Source organism: Sabethes cyaneus, chromosome 3, assembly GCF_943734655.1.
Source record: "Sabethes cyaneus chromosome 3, idSabCyanKW18_F2, whole genome shotgun sequence".
Lineage (NCBI taxonomy): Eukaryota > Metazoa > Arthropoda > Insecta > Diptera > Culicidae > Sabethes > Sabethes cyaneus.
The window spans coordinates 164,927,580-164,951,170 of record NC_071355.1 but is presented as its reverse complement, the minus strand read 5'-3'; the positions used below and the strand labels follow the sequence as shown (position 1 = coordinate 164,951,170).

The following is a 23,591-nucleotide window of genomic DNA, read 5'->3' as shown; positions in this document are numbered from 1 at the left end:
GGATCTCGGGGTTTGGACCTCGGGTGGATTGTCAAGTTCACTCGAATCACACGGAGAGCTTCGTCAAGGTCGTGGTCTCTCATGCCTGTTGTTCAACATAGCGTTACAAAGTGTTATGAACCGAGCGGCTATCAACACGCAGGGCACGATCTTCAACAAATCTATTCAATTCGTCTAGTTTGCCGATTATATGGATATTATCGGCAGAAAATCTATGGCAGTGGCTGAGCAGTACACCAAACTAAAGCGCGAACTTTGGTTTAAAAGTAAATACGTCTAAAACAATGTAAATGCTGGCCAGAGGAACCGAGGCCAACCGACGCCGTTTGGGCAGTAGTATAATGATCGATGGCGATGAGTTTGAGGTAGTCGACGAATTTGTCTACCTTGGCTCATTGGTAACGGCGGACAATGATACCAGCCACGAGATTCGGAGGTGTACTATCAGTGGAAGTCGTGCTTACTATGGGCTTCACAAGCAATTGCTGTCGAGTAGACTAAGTCCCCGTACAAAGTGCACCCCGTACAAGACGCTTATTATCTCTACGAGCATGAAACAATGACAATGCTTGAGGAGGACCTGCGAGTGCTCGGAGTTTTCGAAAGATGAGTGCTAAGAACGACGAACTTCGGTGGCGTACAGGAGAACGGAGTGTGGAGGCGGAAGATGAACCATGAACTCGTACAGGCCTATGGCGAACCTGGTATCCAAAAGGTGGCTGAAGCTGGACGGATACGATGGGTAGGGCATGTTGCAAGAATGCCGGACAACTACCCTGCAAAGATGATGTTTGCCTCAAATCCGATAGAAACAAGACGACGAGGAGCGCAGCGAGCAAGATGATTAGACCAGGTGGAGCGAAATCTGGCGGAGAGTACTTGGTGTTCAAGGAATTGGAGAACGGTAGCCCACAACAGAGTTAATTGGAGAAACCTTGTTCAACAGGCTTGCTTTGTCTTAGGACGACAAGCCTCTTAAGTAAGTATGTTGTCAATAACATTGCACATTTTATATAATTAACTTTACAATTACCCTATACTTTGTCAAATTCTGTTTTGCTGAGGCGCTGCAGTCAAAATAGCAAAAATGATGCAAAAAGAGCAAATCAAGCTTGCTGCCATCCATTTTTACATCGACCAATATTAAAATTTCAGCCAACTGCCATAAGGCTCGGAAGGGAAATCGAAGAGTGTTTGTAGAATACTTAATAAACGTAGAATTTAAGAAAAATTGGTTCCATTGAATTATTTTTGTAGTTATTTTTCATCACCATCCGAACTTATTCCATTTTTTTTAATGCATACGTTAATTAATGTATTGATAGTAATTTAATAAAGCCATTAGTTTTTACTGTAAGCCCAAAAAATTCGGATCATGTTCTTCTCTACCCAGAGCCATTAGATAACTTTTTCTCTCCTTCAGTACAAACTTCAAGTCCGTATCGTTTTTCTGGGCTATATCCAATGCACGGCTCCAACGATGCATTCTCAAGCAAAATAGTATTGCTTCGTGAATTTTTTTATTGTGCAACAGGATGATTTCCGCTTCCTGAATTCGCCCATTCATAATGGAGTTCTCGGCCATCTGTTCCGGACTGGTCGGTGCCAGGTCTTTCATGTAGCTCAAATAACTAACTTTGTCTATTTGAAGTGCCGCAGAGAATGCTTCCTTGCTGATTTCCAGCTGATTTCGTTTCGATGCCATTGCCGCCAGCGTAGCCCAAAGAATTTGATTTTGAACAAGACGGCAAAGTTTGAGGGCTCGTTCCCATGCATTATCGGCGAAAAGCTTGTGTAAAATCACACAGTACATCTTTACTGTGATAGTAAATATGGCACCGGAACTACGCAAAGTAACGTTAGCGCCCTCGAAGTTCTCCAGTGTGATATTTTTGCCGAATTCTGCGGTATCAAATGTAAACGACGTTAGAGCAATCAAGGTGGGATCCGTACACGCTTCACCTGGGCAGTACCAAACGCTGTAGCATGAATCATGAAGTCCCACTAGAATGTTAGTGTCACTGGACCACATAACGGTACAAACCTGTGTTCCAATTTTGTGTATTGGATAGTCAGGACCACTTCTCACACAGGTTATGAACAGATCCCTGTTCACATCTATGAACACCAGATACTGATCATCTGGATTGCCAAAGCGGCAAACTGCTACTTCTACCAATGGGGATTTATTTTGAATAGTGTAAGGCTCTTCTTGTCTAGTGGCTCCAGGTAAGAGGTCAAAAACGTGTATTACCGTTTGGTCCGAATAATCTCTAATGGCAAGGGTATCTAGGCCCAATGAAATGCAACGATTGCTTAAATGAGGAATTTGCGACTGTGATGCTGGAAAGCGAGGGTTCAGATGAAGGCGACCAGTGTAAGTATAAATCCATATTGAGTTATTGTCAACTAGAAGAAAATTCCTACAAAAAGATGTTTTGTTGTAAAGTAATTTGCGAGCCAAACCAATAAAAACTTACTTCTTCCCTAGAATTATAATTTTGATGTCAGCCCTTCCGTCGATAATTATCGGAGTGTTGAAATAGTTTTCGTTGAAAATGTGAACTTGGTGAACAGTTGCAACAACTAGATGACCATATCCTAGTTCCCATTTAATAATCCGTTCGGCGAAGTCAAGCGTATCCTTCGTTCTAGTAACGATATCGTTCAGCGTTATGGTCTTTCGACCGCTTGTAATAGCTTTCAAATTTCGATTTCGTAGCTCACGTTCGATTATATGGCCAAATAAAACAATTCCGGTGCTAGTACCGGCAGCTATTTGTGTCCCGTCTGAGGACCATACAATGTTGAACAGAGACCCAACGACTTCCTGATTAAATCGGTTGATACTATGCGCCCACTGAAAAAAATACAGAATTAAATTATTTTAGTATTGAAAAGGTATGAGATATTACCCCTGAATAATGACAAAGTTTAAGCATGTTGAATCCGCCTACTGCCAAAAGTTCTCCGTCAGGACTGAAATCAAGGGATGTAATCGCGTAATCGTCACTAACGCTTGTGTAGATATTGGCTCCATTAGCATCCCAAATTTTGTACCGACAGTCCTCTCCGCCAGACGCAATGAAATCGGTATTATTGGACCACGCAATGCACAAAACCAGCCCGTCGTGAGCTCTCCATTTTGTCAGCTTGCTGTTGGCTGCAAGTGGTTTTACAGCTACGAAAGGTCCTTGACCGTATGCTATTGCCGTTGCAGTCGGTGCCCATCTAGCGCATCGAATCTGTCCCTCGTTTTGTATGATTGTAGAACGTAACATTCCGGATCGAGACCAAATTTTGATTATCCCGTCCTCGCCGGCTGTCAGTAATCCAGCTCCATCCGGACTCCAGCGACCAGAAACTATGCTAGCCGTGTGAGCCGCAACGTTTCGCTCTACCCTGGCGCTTTTGTTTAAAATTATAAACCTACCATCAGCACTGCAAATTAATAGTGTATCACTTCCCTTGGAACCGGCTCCTCCTGAGCTACCCATACCAGCTCCTTTTGGCTGTAACCAGTGCAGGTCAGTAGGGCTAAAATCATCTGGAAGTTTCGCAACTTGCATGACGTCCCTATTGGTGGTGGTCCACCTATAGAGTTGATGGTCATCGTTGCAGCTGTATATTTCCTCGTTATTACACCATCCAAGTGCAAAAACGGCCTCCTTCGACTTTGGTTCTTTAGTTTGATAAATCTTAAATTTCATTTCAAGCTATCGAGTAATCATAGAGAGTATCGAAAATAATAAACTGTTTGCGCGCGGCCGTTGTCTAGGTTACGCCTACTAGCTCTGATCCGGCGCTTGCGGTGTTACATTCTGGGGAGTAAATTGCAACCTTATCAACACACGTCTGCTTGTTGTTGACATAGAATTAGTTTCATTACACCCAAAAAATTCATTTATTTATTGTCAATTGCAAGGAAAATTGTCCAATCCATTAGTGCGCAATCGCTCATAAAAGTGCTATTTTAGCATAAATCGTTTCGGTTTCTTCGGCGCACTTATTGCTTGAAATATAACGAAAAAGTACGCCAAAGATACCGAAACGATTTAATGTAAAATAGCACTTTTATGAGCGATATCGCACTTTGGATGGTACATTTTTCCTTGCAATCAGCAATAGTATGCTTGAGTTCTACATAAGTTACAACTGGTTTAAAGTTCTTAGGAGGCCAATACGTGTCATTTAAACAGTTGGTCAAAAAAAATCCCGTTTTACCTTTGGGTAGTTCGTTTTTCCTTTTTTTCTTTTCTGATTTTTCTGTATCGAACAAAATTAACAAACAAACAACATTCAAACTAGTGCGCGCCCAGACATAAAACAAAAGGTGGAGCACCCGGCCTTTCCAGAAGAATATTTTGGCCTGGAAAAACGGAGTATGTATTCGTAGGATAGCGAATTTATTATTATTTATAACGAAAATATCGATCGATAACACTGAAAACTTCGAACTTTCGGGTGCAATTGGATTTGAAATCAGAGTTGAAATTGAATTTGAAATTAGACATGAACCTAACCTAGAAATTAGAATTGAAATTGGACTTGAAATCGGTTACCAGACATAGGTCATTTAGTTAGACGTGAATTTGGACTAATTTGGGTGTGAAGCTTTATTTCAAATTGAATTGGAAACTGGACCTAAAATTGGATTTGAAGTTAGCCATAAATTTGGAATTGGTAATTTGGACTAGAAGTTTTACTTGAAATTAGACATGGAATCAGACTCACAAAAAAATTTGAGATTTTTATTTAAAACTAGCTGATTACACGATCTTACTTGGGGCCCCTATGCCTCTCAGTCACTTATACATCTGTTATTGTAACGAAAATTCTCATAGTGCAAAAAACAAAACCTTTTTTTCATTTTAATATGTCTACTTTTTTGTCAGTTTTCCTCATGTTGTCCCCCAGCCACTTGTAAATCTGACTTCTTCCGAGAAATCCCTATAAATCGACAAAAAACCGTTTTTGAACATTCCGTTTGTCAATGGCCACCCTATCCCCCCTTTCAGAAATCCTGCAACTTGTACAACTACTATCGTTCCAATTGCAAGAGAAACGCACCCCGTCACCCATTTGAACCTTTCTTTTCCCTTGTAAGAGACCATCTTCCTCTTTTATCAACCCCCCTGCGCTGATTCTTTTATGCCAAAATACATGTGTTTGACAAACGACGTTTAATGAAGAACAGTCCAGAAGTCCCGGAGCTATGGCAAAACATACATTCATACTCACGTTCTTCGCCTCCCTACTTGTCGATTCGTTCCCAGTCAGCTCCCTCTTCTGTCACGTAGCTAATTATGTATTGATTTGCTCTATGTAAATCACTATAATGGTACCGTCATCCGGGGCGAAATTGTGCCAAAAAAGCATATGTTTTTGTTCTTTAGCTCAGTATACATGCAATTTAGGAACTAAGTTGATTTCAAACCTGTCAAATTATACTAAATTGTTCAATTAGCAACTACCGTAGAGATGGTTTAGTTACAATGAAACCTTATTTTACTGGAGGTGCATGAACTTTGGCACAATCTCACTCCTTCTAGGGGGTGACATTGTGCCAAAAAGATAAAGTTAGGCTAAAAATCTAAACAGTGAACATTAGCATGTTTATAAACAATACACATAAATATCAGTATAAAGTAGTTCATATGGGGCTGTCCATGAACTAAGTGGACTATTAGGGGCAGGGGATCGGCCAAAAACAACGCATCATACAAAAAGTATGAACGAAAATAACCCGGGGAGGTCCGAAATAACTAAAAATGAGTTCGTACTCAATGGACAGCCTTTATATAGCCAGTAGCGTTTCGAGGGTTAACAAAGGGGAGATATATGAAGGGCTGTATCCCAAGGGGGCATACCTATTTGATCATTTAACAACAGTAACCATTATTTCGTTCGAGAACCCGCAGCCGCAGAACATCCTACGCCCCTCCCCCTCCTTAAAACTTGCAGTTTATACACGGTATAATATATTCGTCTTATATTAGAGTGTTTATTCAAAGTATCTGAAATTTCCAGAGAAAAATTAAAAATTAGTTTAAATTATTCAGCAGACATATGATGCTGTTTGCTCTAAAATGGATGATGCAATCTAATCTGTCAAAATATTGTGCTCAATAGTAAGGAATGTGAGTGTACTGGTGTATACTGACGTATTTTTGTTGTGTATGTGAAATCCACAAATAGGATCGATCATTATGGCTTGGCACAATCTCACCCCCATGAAGCTCGAAAAGTACAAAGTTTCGAAAAATATTATCTTCGTAATCAAAACTTATCTAACGCATAATAACCTTTCAATACATTGTAAATGATTAGTTTATATACCTTCAAAATAGCAAGTTGATGCGATTTCTTGTTTGGGTTGGTTTATGGGGGACATTTTTTACAAGCGTTATTTCCGAGTATTTTTGATCGCGAACTTTGAAGCCCTGTTTGGGCTAAATAGTTTGCTAATATTATCTGTGTTCCACTCTAAGTTATGAATAAATATGTTATGTTCATCATCAGTTTGAATTTAGGTCACCAGTTTCTATAGATATAATAAATTTTCACAAATAAACATTTTTGGTTTTTGGCCCAATCTCACCCCCGTGGCACAATCTCACCCCGGATGGCGGTAACTAAACAAAAGTCTTTTTACCATATATTCCTCTTCGGTGGAACCCTCTTTTCTCAAAGTTATTTGCACAACTGCAATTGGTTTAAATGCAAGAGAAACGCATCCCCTTTTACTTAGCCCCTTGTTAGCCCCCCCCCCTTTTGGCAACGTCCCAGTGCTGATTCCCTTTTGTCAATCAACCCATTCAATTCTGATTCCCTTATGTCAAGGAACATGTGTGCCAAGTTTGATGAAGAACCGTCCAGGCGTTTAGGAGTCAGGGCCTCCCCCCTGTTATGAACCCCCTCCCCCTTTTTGTCAATCCCCTTAGTACTGATTACCTTATATTAAGGAATATGTATGTCAAGTTTGGTAAAGAACCGTCCAGGCATTTCGGAGTTATAGCCTCCCTCCACTGTTACGAACACCACCCCTCTTATCAATCCTCCAGTGCTGATTCCCTTATATCAAGGAACGTGTATGTCAAGTTTGGTGGCGATCGGTCAAGGCGTTCTGGAGTTATGATGGAACATACAAACAAACTCACGCTCACCTTTATATAGGTACTAGCTGAGTGCCCGATCTTACTCGGGGCGTCTTTGTCTCACAGCCACTTGTACATCAATTATTGTAACCGAAATGCTTATAATGCAAAGATAAAACGCTTGTTTCTCTTTTGGACGTTCCTCCCCATTTGCCATCTCCCCTCTTTTGTCTACCCGGCCACTTACACATCTGTTTTCTTTACGGAATTCCCTAGAAAACCCTATAAAAAAACGAAACAAAGACATTATTCCTATTTGCACCTTTCGCTAACAATGGCCACCCCCGTAAAAAAAAGGTAGAAGGTGCAACAGTGCTTCTTCCATGGATACAAAAAACCTGTCATTCCTTTCATCTCACTTTAAGACAAAACTTGTTTGTAAACATTATTTTTAGTTTCACCTCCAGGAGCAAGTATCCACGAATTATTGGCCGGGCCCACTCTGTAGCATGCCACATAAAGATAACCATGGGAAAAACATGGTGTTCTCAGATCAACTCCACACTGTTTGAATGATTGCCCCTGAAACTCAAATAGAGTCGGTCAACAACACTTAGCACTAACGATCGAACACTTTACAAATTACAGCTGCGAGCATTGCAATTTAGTGTTTCATATTCTGATTTTTTCTGTTGTACGGATAAATTATTACAGTCATGTGGGCGTTACTCCCCCCTTCCTGTCAGCAACCTCTGGTAATCAACTCCCCCTTTTGTCCCACCGTCACTTCTGGGAGAACCGTCCAAACATTTCGGAGCCTTCCCCCTGTTACCCCCCCCCCCCCCCTTTTTGTCAACCCACTCAGTTTTGATTCCTTTATATCAAGGAATATGTATGCTAAGTTTGATAAAGAACGGCCAAAGCGTTTCGGAGGTATGATCTCCCCCCCTTTGTCAATCCCCGGTGCTGATTGCCTGATGTCAAGGAATATGTGTACCCAGTTTGATAAAGAAAGGTGAAGGCGGTTTGTAGTTATGGCCTCCCCCCTATTTGGGAACCTCTCCCCTCTCGGTTTTGTTCACCCCCCAGTGCTGATTCTCGTATGTCAAGGAACATGTATGCCAAGTTTGATGAATAACCGTCCAGGCATTTCAGAATTATGGCCTCCCACCCTGTTAAGAACACTCTCCTTTTGTCAACACCCCCCCCCCTGTGCTGATTCTCTTATATCAAGGAACATGTGTGCCAAGTTTGGTGAAGATCGGTCGTGGCGTTCTAGAGTTATGGTGGAACATACAAACATACAAACATACAAACATACAAACATGCAAACATACAAACATACAAACATACAAACATACAAACATACAAACATACAAACATACAAACATACAAACATACAAACATACAAACATACAAACATACAAACATACAAACATACAAACATACAAACATACAAACATACAAACATACAAACATACAAACATACAAACATACAAACATACAAACATACAAACATACAAACATACAAACATACAAACATGCAAACATACAAACATACAAACATACAAACATACAAACATACAAACATACAAACATACAAACATACAAACATACAAACATACAAACATACAAACATACAAACATACAAACATGCAAACATACAAACATACAAACATACAAACATACAAACATACAAACATACAAACATACAAACATACAAACATACAAACATAAAAACATACAAACATACAAACATACAAACATACAAACATACAAACATACAAACATACAAACATACAAACATACAAACATACAAACATACAAACATACAAACATACAAACATACAAACATACAAACATACAAACATACAAACATACAAACATACAAACATACAAACATACAAACATACAAACATACAAACATACAAACATACAAACATACAAACATACAAACATACAAACATACAAACATACAAACATACAAACATACAAACATACAAACATACAAACATACAAACATGCAAACATACAAACATACAAACATACAAACATACAAACATACAAACATACAAACATACAAACATACAAACATACAAACATACAAACATACAAACATACAAACATACAAACATACAAACATACAAACATACAAACATTCAAACATACAAACATACAAACATACAAACATACAAACATACAAACATACAAACATACAAACATCCAAACATACAAACATACAACCATACAAACATACAAACATACAAACATACAAACATACAAACATACAAACATACAAATATACAAACATACAAATATACAAACATACAAACATACTCACGCTCACTTTTATATATATATAGAAGAAAGATAGAAGATAGAAGATATAGATAGATAGTTTGAACATGACATTTTATTCGAAATTAAATAAATCAATTCGACTTGAAATTAAGGTTGAAATTTAACTTGAAGTTGGTTTTGAAATTTTACTTGAAATTGAACTTAAATTTTATTTAAAGTTGACTTGAGATTAGACTTGGAACTACATATGAAATTATATTTGAAATTAGAATTCAAATTGTGCTTGAAATTGGATTTGAAATCAGAGTTTAAATTTTACTTAAAATTGAACCTAAAACTGGAATTAAATTACACTTTAATTTGGGCTTAAAATCGGACATCAAAAAAATTGAACGTGACACTGGACATTAAATTAGAACTTTAATTAAGACTAATTTGAACTAGAAATTTTACTGCAAACCGGACATGGACACGAAATGAGACACGAAGTTTTGCTTGAAATCAATATTGACATTTTTCATTTTTCCTTTTAACACTTTTCTGTTCCACTTTTTCACTTTTCCAGTCCCGTTTTCCACTTTTTGTTGTTTTCCTCTTTTTCTTTGTACCGTTTTCTTGGTTCATGCTCTCGCATTCCATCCATTCTTACTCATTTTCTCTCGTTTTTCATTTTTTCGTGTTTCCTGTTTCATTGTTTCGTTTTTCTTCGTTTCCTGATCCCTTTTTTCTTATTTTCAGTCCTGTTCTTCGTGTTTTTAATTCGTTTTTTGTTATTTTCTTTCTCGTTTACAGACTTTTCTCTTCTCTTTTTCCTTTTTATTCGTTTTCAGTTTTCGTATTTTTTGAACTACATATTTAACTTTAACTTTGATGTATAACTGAAATTGGAATTGTATTTGAAACTGGAACTATTTTTACGCAATTATATTTACTCATCGCAAAAATAGGGACCGGTTAAATGAAAAACTGCGGGGTTATAGAAATTAATTTGTTTTACATTAAATTTTACTGAGAATTTTACACGTGCCCCAGCCTGGGTACGCCACCCAATTAACAATGTGAGTTTTATTGCACTCTTATGATGGTCTTCAAGACCAATTTTGGTCTTAAATACCATCATAAGACCGTAATAAAACCCAAATTGTTACTTGGGCAGTGTTCGAATTCGAGCGTAATCTATTGAGTGAGGATGATCGTTAGTTTCAAAATGTCTGATTCAAGGAGTAAAAATCAAAATCATATCAAAATTAGTTTTCGGAAACCAAATAACCTAATTGCTGGAGTTTCAACTTGAAAGTTGAAACTTTGAATAATTACACCAAAACTTCAAACGTACAAAAAACATTAAAGCAATAAATTGCTGTAATACCCACCTGTCAGGTTTGTGCATCTGCGGAATGAGCATGTGATTGGGAAGACACCGAGCGACCTCCATTGATAACACGGATAATTTTCCAACCAAGTGGTTTTTTTATTTGAAATTCGTGATCGTTAACAGCAACGCTCTCCCTCTATGGTTGTCACCCGAAATAGCGGCTGATGGTCATAATTGTGTTTTTTTTCTTCTTTTGGAAACCTAAGAATAAAACTGCGCTTCAACTTCCGTTTGCAAAAATAATCACGATTTTTAGTTGTTTGGTTTTCTGCGTTTGTTTTGCTTTTGATGTGCAAAATAACACCGGCTGGTTAGTGAATAGGTAATGTTTATTGTGGATTTTGAACGTTCAGCATTGGTTTGTGATAAATATATACTATGGTTTTAGTTAGATTATATAGAATGTAATTCATTAAACTAGCATCAAGTTTTTACCTCTGAACCGAAATCTTATCGCATTTTGTCATTTGTGATGTTAAATTTCAATTGCTAGTTACAATACAACAAGTTGTCTGATGTATAGCCCTTACAAACTAGGAAGAACTTTGGTCTTGGCGTCCTCCTGAAGGCCTATGTTAAGGTGTCTGATATTACAATCATTCGCAATGATAGCCATAAATGCACTAAATACTATATATTGAATAATTTTAAATATTATTTGAACGGGGAAACATTAGTATTCGAATTCGATTAAATATTTGTTTGCGTAATGTAAGTTTCATTTTATTTCAAATTTTTTATGCAATTCCATTCCCAAGAATATTTTTTAACAAAATTACGGAGAAATACTTCTGTTATGAAATGTTTGACAGCTATAAAGACTTTTGCTAAATTCATAATCCAATTTCCATTAATCCGATTGTTGATTGCCGTTAATCCGTTTGTTCATTTTTTTTATTTTTATTTTTCACGCATGCACTGCGAAAGCATTCAAAAGTGTGATCTTGCTGCTCAAGCCGTTTCCTCTGCCTGCCTTTCCGTTACTTGCGATTTTTAACTTTCCCGTAAATAATACTGCTTGAGTAAAATATTTTGTTCGTAAGAAACTGATTCGGAGTCCGTTGTGGATGCTAAGGTCATTTGCCGTCCTAAACCGAGGACACCTTGACCGGTGCCAGCTGAGCGTACTGTTGTAGCAGACAGGATTTGCCACCATTTTTGCAGTCATCATCGGCGCCCTGGTTTACGCTACGCTTTCGTTTCGTAATCATAAAACGCTTTTGGTGGTAGAATCCAGGTCCTGGAAAAGGAAAGCAGATTTAATAAACGCACTTGAATTTTGACAGATTGTACTATGGGAGGTCAATCCCGGTAATTAGCATTCACGCCTTTTGCACCGAGGACCCGGGTTCAAATCTTAACACCGCAGAAGTCTCGAACTACCCAAGCAGTTAAATTGACTATAATAAAATAAAAAAATAGCTATTTGTTAAAATTAAATAGAAAATGGCAAATCATTATCCCAATCTTCGTGAAACACCGACAGGTCGAAGAAATATTGAGTTGACACATGAATTCAAAAAATAAAATTTTTATTTTGTTTATTGAATTTGAATAATGTTTCCAAAAATGTCATCTTTCTATCGTGATTTCATAGAAACAGCTATTGATTTAATCCAGAGGCCCTGACTGATAGCGACCATTTCTCTATCCTCATCGCCATCAGAGATAAATCCGTAGAAATGACCATTAGGCGTCACTGGCCTTATGATAGGACTAGGCAACTTTACAATACAGTCATCCTTAAGAAAATTCGATATCGGGAATCATACAGTAAGAGGAAGTTTCCCAACGCCGGACAGCTCCCAATACCTGACACCTGTACTGTAGAAGGTTACCGAAAAGCTTCCTTGTTTCTCGTCTGTCAAGATCGTAATCGTCTAGCAATTCCTACGGCCAAGAGTCTAGGTTTACTAGATTGAAAATGTATTTAGCTTACGATACTACAACACCGAACCGCAATCTATCGACCTACACCAACGCAACAACCTACGAATGGAAAAGCGTATACTCCACTGATACTTTGTCAATTGCACGACTGGGGACTATGCGGAAATAGCACGTACTGTTTCAAGAGCTTTCCTACAAAACAAACTAATCCCAAAAAACCAAATCTCCATCCAAAAACCCCTCGTCAGTACCTTTGGAATATGGGATAAGAAACACTTTGAAACAAACTATTTTTCAGTTCAAATATATGCTTTGTTCTACACACACGAGTTTTATAATTCGATCCACTAAAACCTTTCCATGAACCACTTCTGAGCTATCGTAAGAACATTTGGTCCTTCGAGCCGGATGTATTCCGTTAATTATATAGTTATGGAACTGGTTTAATGTGGAATACGAAACGGAAAAAGTGATTTTTTAACCGATTTTGCATCAACTGCAAAAAGTTCGCCATCTTGGCAATCGTGTAAACCTGATGAATCGTGTCCGGCGCACGATCACTGCTGCAAAAATTCGCCATTTTGGCAATCGTGTATTGACTTGATGAATCGTGTCCGGTGCACGATCACTGCGTAAAGAAAATAGTTCGAACAGTAAATAGAGTGAATTAGCGAAGAGAAAAATTCTCCTATACGTAGTGATGAAGAAAAGGAAGAAACGCCGAAAGTGGCGCGTGACATTACTCCGAAAAATCTTTTGGACGCTTTGACCGGTGCGAATCCTAAAATCACACCTCAGAGCACGGTAGCACTCCAAAAAGCGGCGCAGACGCAGAAAGAAAACGAAAGGAAAATGGCGTTGCGGCTGGAAGCTCTTCAGGATTCAAGAAGGGTTGAATAAAGAGAGTGTCAGCGTTCACTAGCTGAACCTTCAACTGTAAACAATACGTCGGTGCAGCGAAGATTCCGAGAAGATATTTATAGAAATTTGTGAAATTACCCCTCGTGAGCATCGAGACAAACATAAGGCAGAATATTTTCGTTGTGAAGAGTTGTTTAATAACCTGTACATCATCATCCAAAGTAAAATCGGCGAAACAAAAACCGCTGAGGCAACGCAGGCTTTGCTTAATGTGAACGCAGTGCCGCTTAACCCACAACAACCGATTGTAGTGAATTCGTCCGCCCCGCACTTGCAGGTGCCATTACCGACCTTTGATGGAAATCTCGAGAACTGGTATTCCTTCAAATGTATGTTTCAGACCATCATGAGCAGATATCCAAACGAATCGCCAGCAATCAACCTATACCATTTGAAAAACTCTCTCATCGGAAACGCCATCGGTAAAATCGATCAGGATGTAATAAACAACAATAATTACGATGCCGCGTGGAAAATGTTAGAGGATACGTACGAAGATGAGCGGTTAATAATTGATACTCACATCGATGCCCTGCTGAGTTTACCAAAGATGATAAGTGAGTCTGGCGAAGAACTACGGAAGTTAATTGATGCTTGCACAAAGCACGTCGATGCACTCGATAACCGTGAGTTGCCTGTTGAGGGATTAGCTGAAATGGTCCTTGTGAACTTAGTCGCTAAACGCTTAGACAAAGACACGAGAAAATTATGGGAGTCACAATTGTCCAAGGAAGGATCGCCATCGTATTCGGAGATGATCGATTTTCTTCGTGAAAGAAGCCGCATACTGCAGAAAATGAAGGGCTATACTGAACAGCGCCCAGTCACTGGGGTGTCTAAACATCGAATTAAAATTGAGCAGAAGAACAACACAAGAATCATCCCAAAAACCGGAAGATTCAGCTCCACAAAAGCCTACGCCGATGCCGAAGGAGGTAGCGGAATGCTCTAATACACAAGATTCTGGGTCAGTGAACTGTGTGCGTGCAGGGTCTAAACGACAAGTACTTCTCTCAACAGCCGAAGTTATAGTAACCGGCAGCTGCAATACAAACTTCACATGCAGAGTGCTGCTGGATTCAGGATCCGATTCGCATGTTATAACTGAAGAATTCGCGAGGAAGCTGAATGTTCCCATGAAAAGAATCAACCTTCCGATCAGTAGATTAAATAACACAGGCAGTCTGGCTAAGTTTAAAATCCATGCGAAGATCCGATCGCGCGTCAATTCTTTTCAAGCCGTTCTTGACTTTCTTGTGGTACCGAACATAACCAATTTACCTGTTGCCGAGGTATACATCCAGACATGGGCAATCCCTGTTAACATTCATCTGGCGGATCCATATTTCAACATACCGGACGAGATACAAATGATTCTTGCAGCCGAACTCTTCTACGACCTCATCAAAGAAGGTCGAGTGCGACTCGGCAACGCAACTCCAACATTGATCGACACACAGCTCGGTAGTCAGCGGAATGACAGATAGCAGAAACCAAAGGCAACAGCAGACGTGCCACTTGAATGTAAGTAACGAGGATCTCAATCGCACGTTGACAAAGTTTTGGGAACTCGAAACGTGTCAGGAGGCATCCTGTCTGGCAGCGGCAGAGCAAGCTGTAGAAGCACACTTCGCACGTACTTTCACTCGAGACGGTAACGGCCGATATGAACCTTTTAACGCTACCATTTAACGAACATAAGACGCATCTTGGAGATTCGCTGGTTACGGCTAAGCGCCGTTTCGAGAAACTATTACGAACGCTCATCAGTGACGATAAGAGGATCCGATACACAACATTTATGAACGAGTACTTGGTTCTTGGTCATATGGTCGAAGTAAAGGACAATCCCAGTGATAGTTTCTTTCTTCCTCATCATGCAGTCTATAAAGCAGCAGCACTACTAAAATACGAGTAGTTTTCGGCGCTTCAGCGAAATCAACTACAGGTTTTTCGTTGAACGATGCATTAGAAATAGGTCCAACGGTGCAAAGTGACCTATTGTCCATTATCATTCGTTTCTGCAGTCATTAGGTTGTACTGACGGCAGATGTACCAAAGATGTACGGCAGGTACAAATTCGTGAAGACAATCAAAAGTATCAGCGCATCCTCTGGATAAACACAGAAAACAAACCGGCTTTTTTCGAACTGACAACTGTGACATATGGTTGTTCCAGTGCGCCGTATCTGGCGACCCGTGTGCTAATTCAGTTAGCGACCAACGAGGCAGCAGACTTTCCGCTTGCATCGAAAGTCATACAACAGGATTGATGATTTCCTCACGGGAGGAAAAAACTCCACCGACGTTATCGAGATATACGAGCAACTCTCTGAAATGCTACGCCAAGGTGGTTTCTGTGTACATAAATTCTGCTCCTATAGTGAAATTGTTCGTCGACACATTCCAATCGAGCTTCAGGAATCGCAGATGAATTTTGAAGATGCCAACATCAACAATGCGATAAAAACACTTGGGTTAATCTGGAACCCAACGCAGGATTATTTCACGTTCCACGTCAACACGTTTGAATCGAAGAATGAAATAACACTCACGAAGCGAATTGTACTTTCTGACATTGGTCGTTTATTCGATCCACTGGGAGTTTTGGGACCAGTCATCACTTTGGCGAAAATGCACATGCAAGATCTTGGCGGCTTGGACTAGAATGGGACGAACCTTTAACAACCGAACAATCTCATCACTGGACAACATTTCGACAGCAGTTATCCCTGGTGAACATAATGAAAAAGAATAGATGTGTAATAGCAGATTGTGCACAGGTAATTGAGCTTCACGGCTACTTCGATGCTTCTAAAAGAGCCTGTGGCGCCTGTGTGTTGTATACGAGATGTATCTCCTCCGACGGAACCGTTAGTGTCAATTTAGTATGCAGCAAATCGCGTGTCGCACCATTGAAGCCAATAACTATTCCACGGTTGGAATTGTGTGGGGCTTTGCTACTAGCCCGTTTAGTGAAGAAAACCGTAACTGCAATGCAAACTTCCTTTCAACGTGTGACACTTTGGTGTGATTTGCAAGTGGTGCTTGGCTGGTTGAAAAAGTCGCCGCTTGCTTTGAATCAATATGTTTCAAACCGTGTTGCAACTATAATTGGCCTTGCCAGCGTTGCTGATATTGTTCAGGGTTTTGCATGAGAAAAAAAGAAAGGGAAGTATTTTTGCTTTTGTCAACACTGACGCGTTGACAGTTCTGCACGAGATTTCCTGTAAGTGCGAGGAGGAACGTGCTGCTCGAGCCAAAGATGCTGATACCTGAAGTGCGAGCAGCCTACGAAGTTTCTTTCAACGCTGGCAAGGCCAATCGAATTAACTCAAGGGACTGGCAACCCTATCCCTACTCAATGTGTTTGATGGGTGTTCCCGGAAGTCCCCGGAACTTGTCCAGATATAACCAACGTGGCGCTAGGTAGTTGATCTGACTGTCAGTAATCTAGTTTTTAAATTCTGGCGTAATTTGAGGTGTCGCATGGTATTTGTTCATGTTCGATACTGACTATTTTCTACAGCGATAACTTAATCCGGAACATTTCCGGTTAGTCCCAATACAGCGTAAAACTCCTAAAATGGTTGGCAATGGGCATATGTTGCATGAAAAATCAATACCGACTGTGATTTCCCGATAAAAAATCCCCCCTACTTTTCCCCCGATTTAGTAGGTTCGCGTCGGCTGAATCGCCCGATTTTGGACCCGACGAATCGGCCGATTGTTGCAACGACGCTTATGGGAGTTTAACAGGGCGATCTAGCGATTCGTCGGTATCTTTAATCGATCGATTAAAACCGACTAAATTGGCTGTTTAGTCGGGTGATGAAATAGAGGTGCCTGATGGAACCAAACGAAATAGGTTGATTAATCGGGAGATAAAATTTGTCAATATACCGACGAAATAGATGGATTAATTGGTGTATGCAGTTAACTTGCCTACCAATGCCGATCAAATCGGTGGAGGAATCAGATGACAAAATACGTAAATCATACGAAATAGGTGGATTAATCGATGGAGAAAATTTTGTAACCTACGAAACCAGACGAAATAGGTTGATTATTTGGGACATAAAATTTATCAATACAGACAAAATAGGTGGATCAATTTGAGCATTGTATTGAACAGTCTATAGAACCAAACCTAATTCTAATAAAAATGCTCCTAATAATGCCTTGAAAGTGGCCCTCTTCAACAACTCCTCCTCCCTCAGGAACAGAGATGCCCACCGTACGGGATCCCTCGACCAGTTCAAAAGCGACTTGCGACTTCTGAGAAATTGGCGACCAGCGGCCCAAAACCGAGTTGAACGAAGAAGACTGCTTGAAATAGCACGAGCGACGTCGGCGCTATGACAACCTGTAACAATCAGAAGGTAATTAATTGGAATCAAAAAAAAGCTGTTCATTGAAAAAATTTCTCTCTCCTTCGGAACATACACGAACACTTATATTGGCTCCTCTAGTTTCATTTCGCTAACCTGCTTATCCTTCATGAAGCCAATCGATCAATTTCCTCCGCAGAACCAATCCGTTCGCATCGTGACAAAGGAGATGAACTTGTCGCAGAACCTTTTCGATTCCATGCCTCATTGACGGCGACGCAGATCCGTACAGAGTTCCATTAAGAAAGATATTAACCGAGTCAAGAGCAGCTTATTACTGGACCTAACCTCCATCTCCGTTGGGCGGCTCCACAATCCGATAGGAAAAAATAGTCGCACGATAATTTTCAGTGCGATATTCCAACTTAAATAGCGATAATAAGTTACAAATTCAATGCAGTTGTCTTTTTATGTAAAGGATACTTACCTAGCTATTCAAATAAAGAACAAGTAAATTAGTAGTAAACTTGCCTTGTTTAAAAATCAATCAGACTAAGCTGTCAAAGGATCATTCTGTACAGAGTAAACCGATCATCATCTGATTTAATCGTTACCCGACGGTAACAGATTAAATATACCAATGCGTCGGGCGACGGAGACAACCACCCAACGCGATCCGACGAAGTCGGTTGATTAATTGGTGGATTTCTTCGGCATCCTATTTCGTCGGTAGATGCGTAAAACAGCATCTGTCAAAATTTTCTATTGGGTTACGTTCATTTTGGAAGTGCCATTGAAGATTTTTATTTAGTTTATATGAGCAACCTGCCCTTTAAAACTTCAAAAGGGCGTAACACAAAAATTCGTTGATCGATTTTTTAAAAAATTGGCTCAGAGGTGTAGGATGGCAATACAAACCAACTGGCATTTTCCGTTTAAATTTTATTTTTTAATAACGGTATTTTGAGCACCGTGACCTGTGAACGATGCTGAAGAGGATGACACTATCAAGGGTTCCGGTTTGGGGATGGAGGAAAAATTCATAAAGAGACTGTATAGGAGATCGCATTCATTATAGTGGAAGCTACAATCACAAACTATAGTTTGTGCTACAATCCTGGGAGTTTTGAAAATAGTTAAAAGCGGGTTGCCCTACTATAAATTTGGAGAAATGAAAGGAAAATTCCTGATGCGCTTAGAGCCCTTCGTTAGACTTTGATGAAAGTGGACGTTTTTTCAATTGTTAGAAGCGTTGGCAACAAAATCCATTCTAACAAGGGAAATAAATCGCTAAGTATACTATATCTGCTTAAATTCTACTTTACTAACAAACAATACTGCAGCTAAAGTTTGAAAATAAAGACATTTACTGAAAATCATCATTATTTCTATTGATTCCGAATAATCTGCCAATACCGGTATATTACCGGTATTTTCTACGCCAATACCCAAATACCGGTTTTCACCAAAAGGGCCCAATACCGACAGCCCTAGTTTCGAAGTATTGAAAGCGCATTTCTCATTTTTCAATCATTTCCAATCATACAGGTTAAAAATTGCAATTGGTAGGGACCTTGGCTCAGTAGTGGCCAGTAGTAGTAGTTCGAAAGAGAATTACTCACACATACTTATTTGACCTTTGAACTTATTTGAATTTTAAACGTAACAACCCTCTGGCAAAGCTTAACGTAGATCTGGTCAACGTCGGCAACACAAGTACCTTCAGTAGGAACGGTGCGGAGTCTATTATCGACGTGACATTCGGCAGTCCTGGTCTGATAGGAGACTGGAGGGTAGACAATGGCTACACTCACAGTGACCATCAGGCGGTCCGCTATGGTGTTGGTGAGATAACGAGGCGGCAGGCGGCGGGTAGAGCCAACACTCTAACCACCCGTGGGTGGAAGACATCATACTTCGATCCTGAAGTATTTGTGGAAGCGATCCGAAGAGAGTGCGGTGATCGCGATATGCCTGATCCGAATGCTGATCATTTGGTTGAGGTGCTGCCGCGAGCGTGTGACGCCACCATGCCTAGGAAAAGCCGACCTAGGTATGGTAGGTCACCGGTTTACTGGTGGATGGAAGAAATTGCGGAACTCCGCGGAGCCTGCTTTCGTGCAAAGAGAATTATGCAAAGAGCTCGTTCGGACGAGGGCAGAGCAGAATGTCGAGTAGCACTAGTTGCTGCATGCGCAGTGCTTAAGAGTGGGATAATAGCTAGCAAGCGAACCTGCTTTGAAAGGTTATGTGCCAGTGCCAATGCGAAGCCGTGGGGTGATGCCTACAGGATCGTAATGGCAAAGGTCAAGGGCGTGATGGCACCCGCAGAGCGATCACCAGAGATGCTGGAGCGGATCATTGAGGGCCTCTTTCCGCGCCATGAGCCAAGGCCCTGGCCTCAGGCCGCTGAGTCGTCCCACGGCCGACGTTCCAGTATCTCAGACCATAGCGTAGGATGGTCGGTCTCCGTGCCGAACATCCAAAGTAACGTGGGCGACGGCAGTTTAGAGGTCGGGGAGGAAGTAACGGCTACGAACGAGGAACTCATTGAGATCGCTAAATCCCTAAAGGTGAGCAAGGCACCGGGACCAGACGGAATCCCGAATATGACCATTAAAGCGGCTATTCTCGAGGCTCCCGAATTATTCGGGGCAGTAATGAGTAGATGCCTGGAAGCTGGCAACTTCCCGGACAGATGGAAGCGACGGAATCTGGTCCTATTGCCGAAGCCGGGAAAACCTCCGGGGGTCCCCTCGTCATATAGGCCGATCTGTCTGCTCGATACTGCCGGCAAGGTGTTGGAAAGGGTTATCCTTAATAGACTCGTACAGTACACTAAGGGTACAAACGGTCTGTCAAGGAACCAATTCGGCTTCCGAAAGGGCAAATCTACGGTGGATGCCATCTTGTCTGTCACTAAGACAGCCGAGGTGGCGATCCAGCGCAAGAGGACAGGCGCAGTTGCACGCTCGACGTGAGAAAAGCGTTTAATAGCACTAGCTGGGACTCCATAGCCAACTCACTTCGAAACGTCCAAGTGCCGGTGTCGCTGTACAGGATCCTGGAAAATTATTTCCAGAATCGTGTGCTATGCTACAACACGGAGGAGGGTCAGAAGTGCGTTCCAATCACCGTAGGGGTCCCGCAAGGTTCCATACTGGGCCCGGTGTTGTGGAACGTCATGTATGGCGAGGTGTTGAAGCTAAAGTTCCCGGTGGGGTGGTGATTGTCGGCTTTGCGGATGACATACCCTGGAAGTCTATGGTGAATCTATCAGAGAGGTAGAGTTGACGGCTGCCCACTCTATAAGCATTGTTGAAGATTGGATGCGATCCAGGAAACTGGAGCTAGCGCATCATAAAACGGAGGTTATCGTGGTGAACAACCGCAAGTCGGTGCAGCAAGCAACCCAGCTAGCACCAACTCGTATAACAATGTACGAAACTATCGTAAATATCTCCTAACAAACTCGAAATCGTAACTAAAGCTGGATAAAGTGGGATCAAGTTGATTTTCTGTCGTATATAATGATAATGACTGACATACATACGATTTTCAGCACAAAATCGTAGAGTAGTACGGAGCGAGTCGCGCTTAATCGGATATTATCGTATATAAATACTTATATAGTCGTAACGCTCACAATTATTCGTCATCACGTATATCGCCTCCAAAATAGTACGGATATGCCAATTTTGCGCATGAAATACGATTTATTTAGCATGTATATCTGTACGTAATGCTGATTTTTACCTCTTTTATACATATGAAAATGCTAGCTGGGAAATATCAGCGTCGGAGACTGCACTATTTCGTCAACGCGGTCCTTAAAACTCCTGGGAGTCATGGTAGGGGACAAGCTCAAGTTCGGGAGCCACGTCGACTATGCCTACAAGAAGGCTTCCACAGCTATTTTGGCATTGTCTCGTATGATGTCTAATAGCTCTGCGGTATATGGCAGCAAGCGAAGGCTATTAGCTAACGTGGTCCAGTCCATACTCAGGTATGGCGGACCGGTGTGGTCATCGGCGTTAGGTACCAAAAGTTATCTAGCCAAGCTGGAAAGCACCTATCGTCTCATGTGCTTAAGAGTGGCGAGTGCGTATCGCACAGTTTCACACGACGCAATCTGCGTCCTAGCGGGTATGATGCCTATTGGTATCATCATCAGCGAGGACGTAGAGTGCTTCAACCAACGTGGAACTAGAGGCATACGGAGTACCACAAGATCGGCCTCGATGACCACATGGCAGCGGGCATGGTCTAATTCCACAAAAGGCCGGTGGACACATCGGCTTATCCCGGAACTATCCGGGTGGGTCAACAGGCGCCACGACGAAGTAAACTTCCACCTGACACAAATTCTGTCAGGGCATGGTTGTTTTAGACAGTATCTGCACAAGTTTGGGCATGCGGAGTTCCCCGCGTGTCCCGAATGCGTGGACGTTGAGGAAACTGCAGAACATGCTTTCTTGATATGCCCTCGTTTCGCGGGCGTGAGAAGCAACATGATGGCAGTGAGCGGACAGGACACTACTCCGGATAACTTAGTCCAAATGATGTGTTCTAGCTCGGACGTCTGGGGAGCGGTCAACGCGGTTGCTACCCAGATCGTACTTGAGCTACAAAACCGCTGGAAAGCCGATCAACGGCGAATAAACAGCCTAACTACTATAGTTCAGTAGTTATCTAAGAGTGTGCGGTAAGCACAATAGCCCCTCCCTGAAGTAATACCGATAAGGTGGTGCCAGGGGGGATTGTGGCTGGAGACTAGAGTAGGGTTTTAGTGGGTCTGGATCCTCACGCCCCAGTAGGGGGGTCGGGATACCAAACCCCACTCCCTGAGTTGTCTTCTCAGGTGTCTGATAGCAGATTTCCCTACTCGATAAAAAAAACGTAACAACCCTTATATAGGTCTCTTGTAATATTAATCTACCCTAAGTAGCACACTATAGGTCCATTTAGTTGAAGCCACTGAATTACTACTGAAATTAGTCATATTTCGGTTACCACAACAACTTTATAACAACCGTGATGGTAGGGACTGTACTGCAACACAAATTAAAAATAAAAATAAAATAGATATATGATTTTTTGAGAGAAAACATATTGAATTTTGCGGTGTTTGCTGAACACACAAATAATACAGAAAAAGCCAGAAAATTTGAATAATATAGACGGGAAGCGGTACTCGCTTCCTCGCATTATACTGCCCATGGATGCATAGTCGACGTAACGACCAGTACCATGGTTGTTGAGAAAACACATTTTTATCGGGAAAAACATTTAAAGCCATATAATCTTTGCAATAAACTTTTTCAATCGAATAATCTGTCAATTTGGTAGAGTTTATTAATCAAAACAGGACTGATGGGGTTTTATGATTCATTCCTCATTTATTGTGTTTAAAAAATGCGAACGCCAGTTTATGCGAATAAACAGACTGTTTTTTTGAGCGAGTATTCCCATAACTTGGCTTAAAGCTACAAAAAGAAATAGGTTACTATGCTGATTGATTATGCGGGGAATTGCGTCAACCATTAGCATTACGTGAAACTATTAGCAGAGTAGCTCAATTTTATTAAATTTCTCGAATATTTTCGAACAAACATATGTTGTTTGAGTATTGGGCATGTGAACAACATAGTTAAGAGTGCGTAGGACAGAAAAAGT

At 40.9% G+C, this 23,591-nt stretch overlaps 1 protein-coding gene across 1 annotated transcript; it reads right to left on the bottom strand.

Moving 5' to 3' along the window:
• Positions 1-1,306: 1,306 nt before the first annotated feature.
• LOC128740362 (intraflagellar transport protein 80 homolog) lies at positions 1,307-3,710 on the bottom strand. Its single transcript, XM_053835900.1, is given in 3 exon segments — positions 1,307-2,423; positions 2,481-2,860; positions 2,916-3,710. Coding segments are annotated over 3 exon segments (2,292 nt in total).
• Between the last annotated feature and the right edge of the window lie 19,881 nt (positions 3,711-23,591).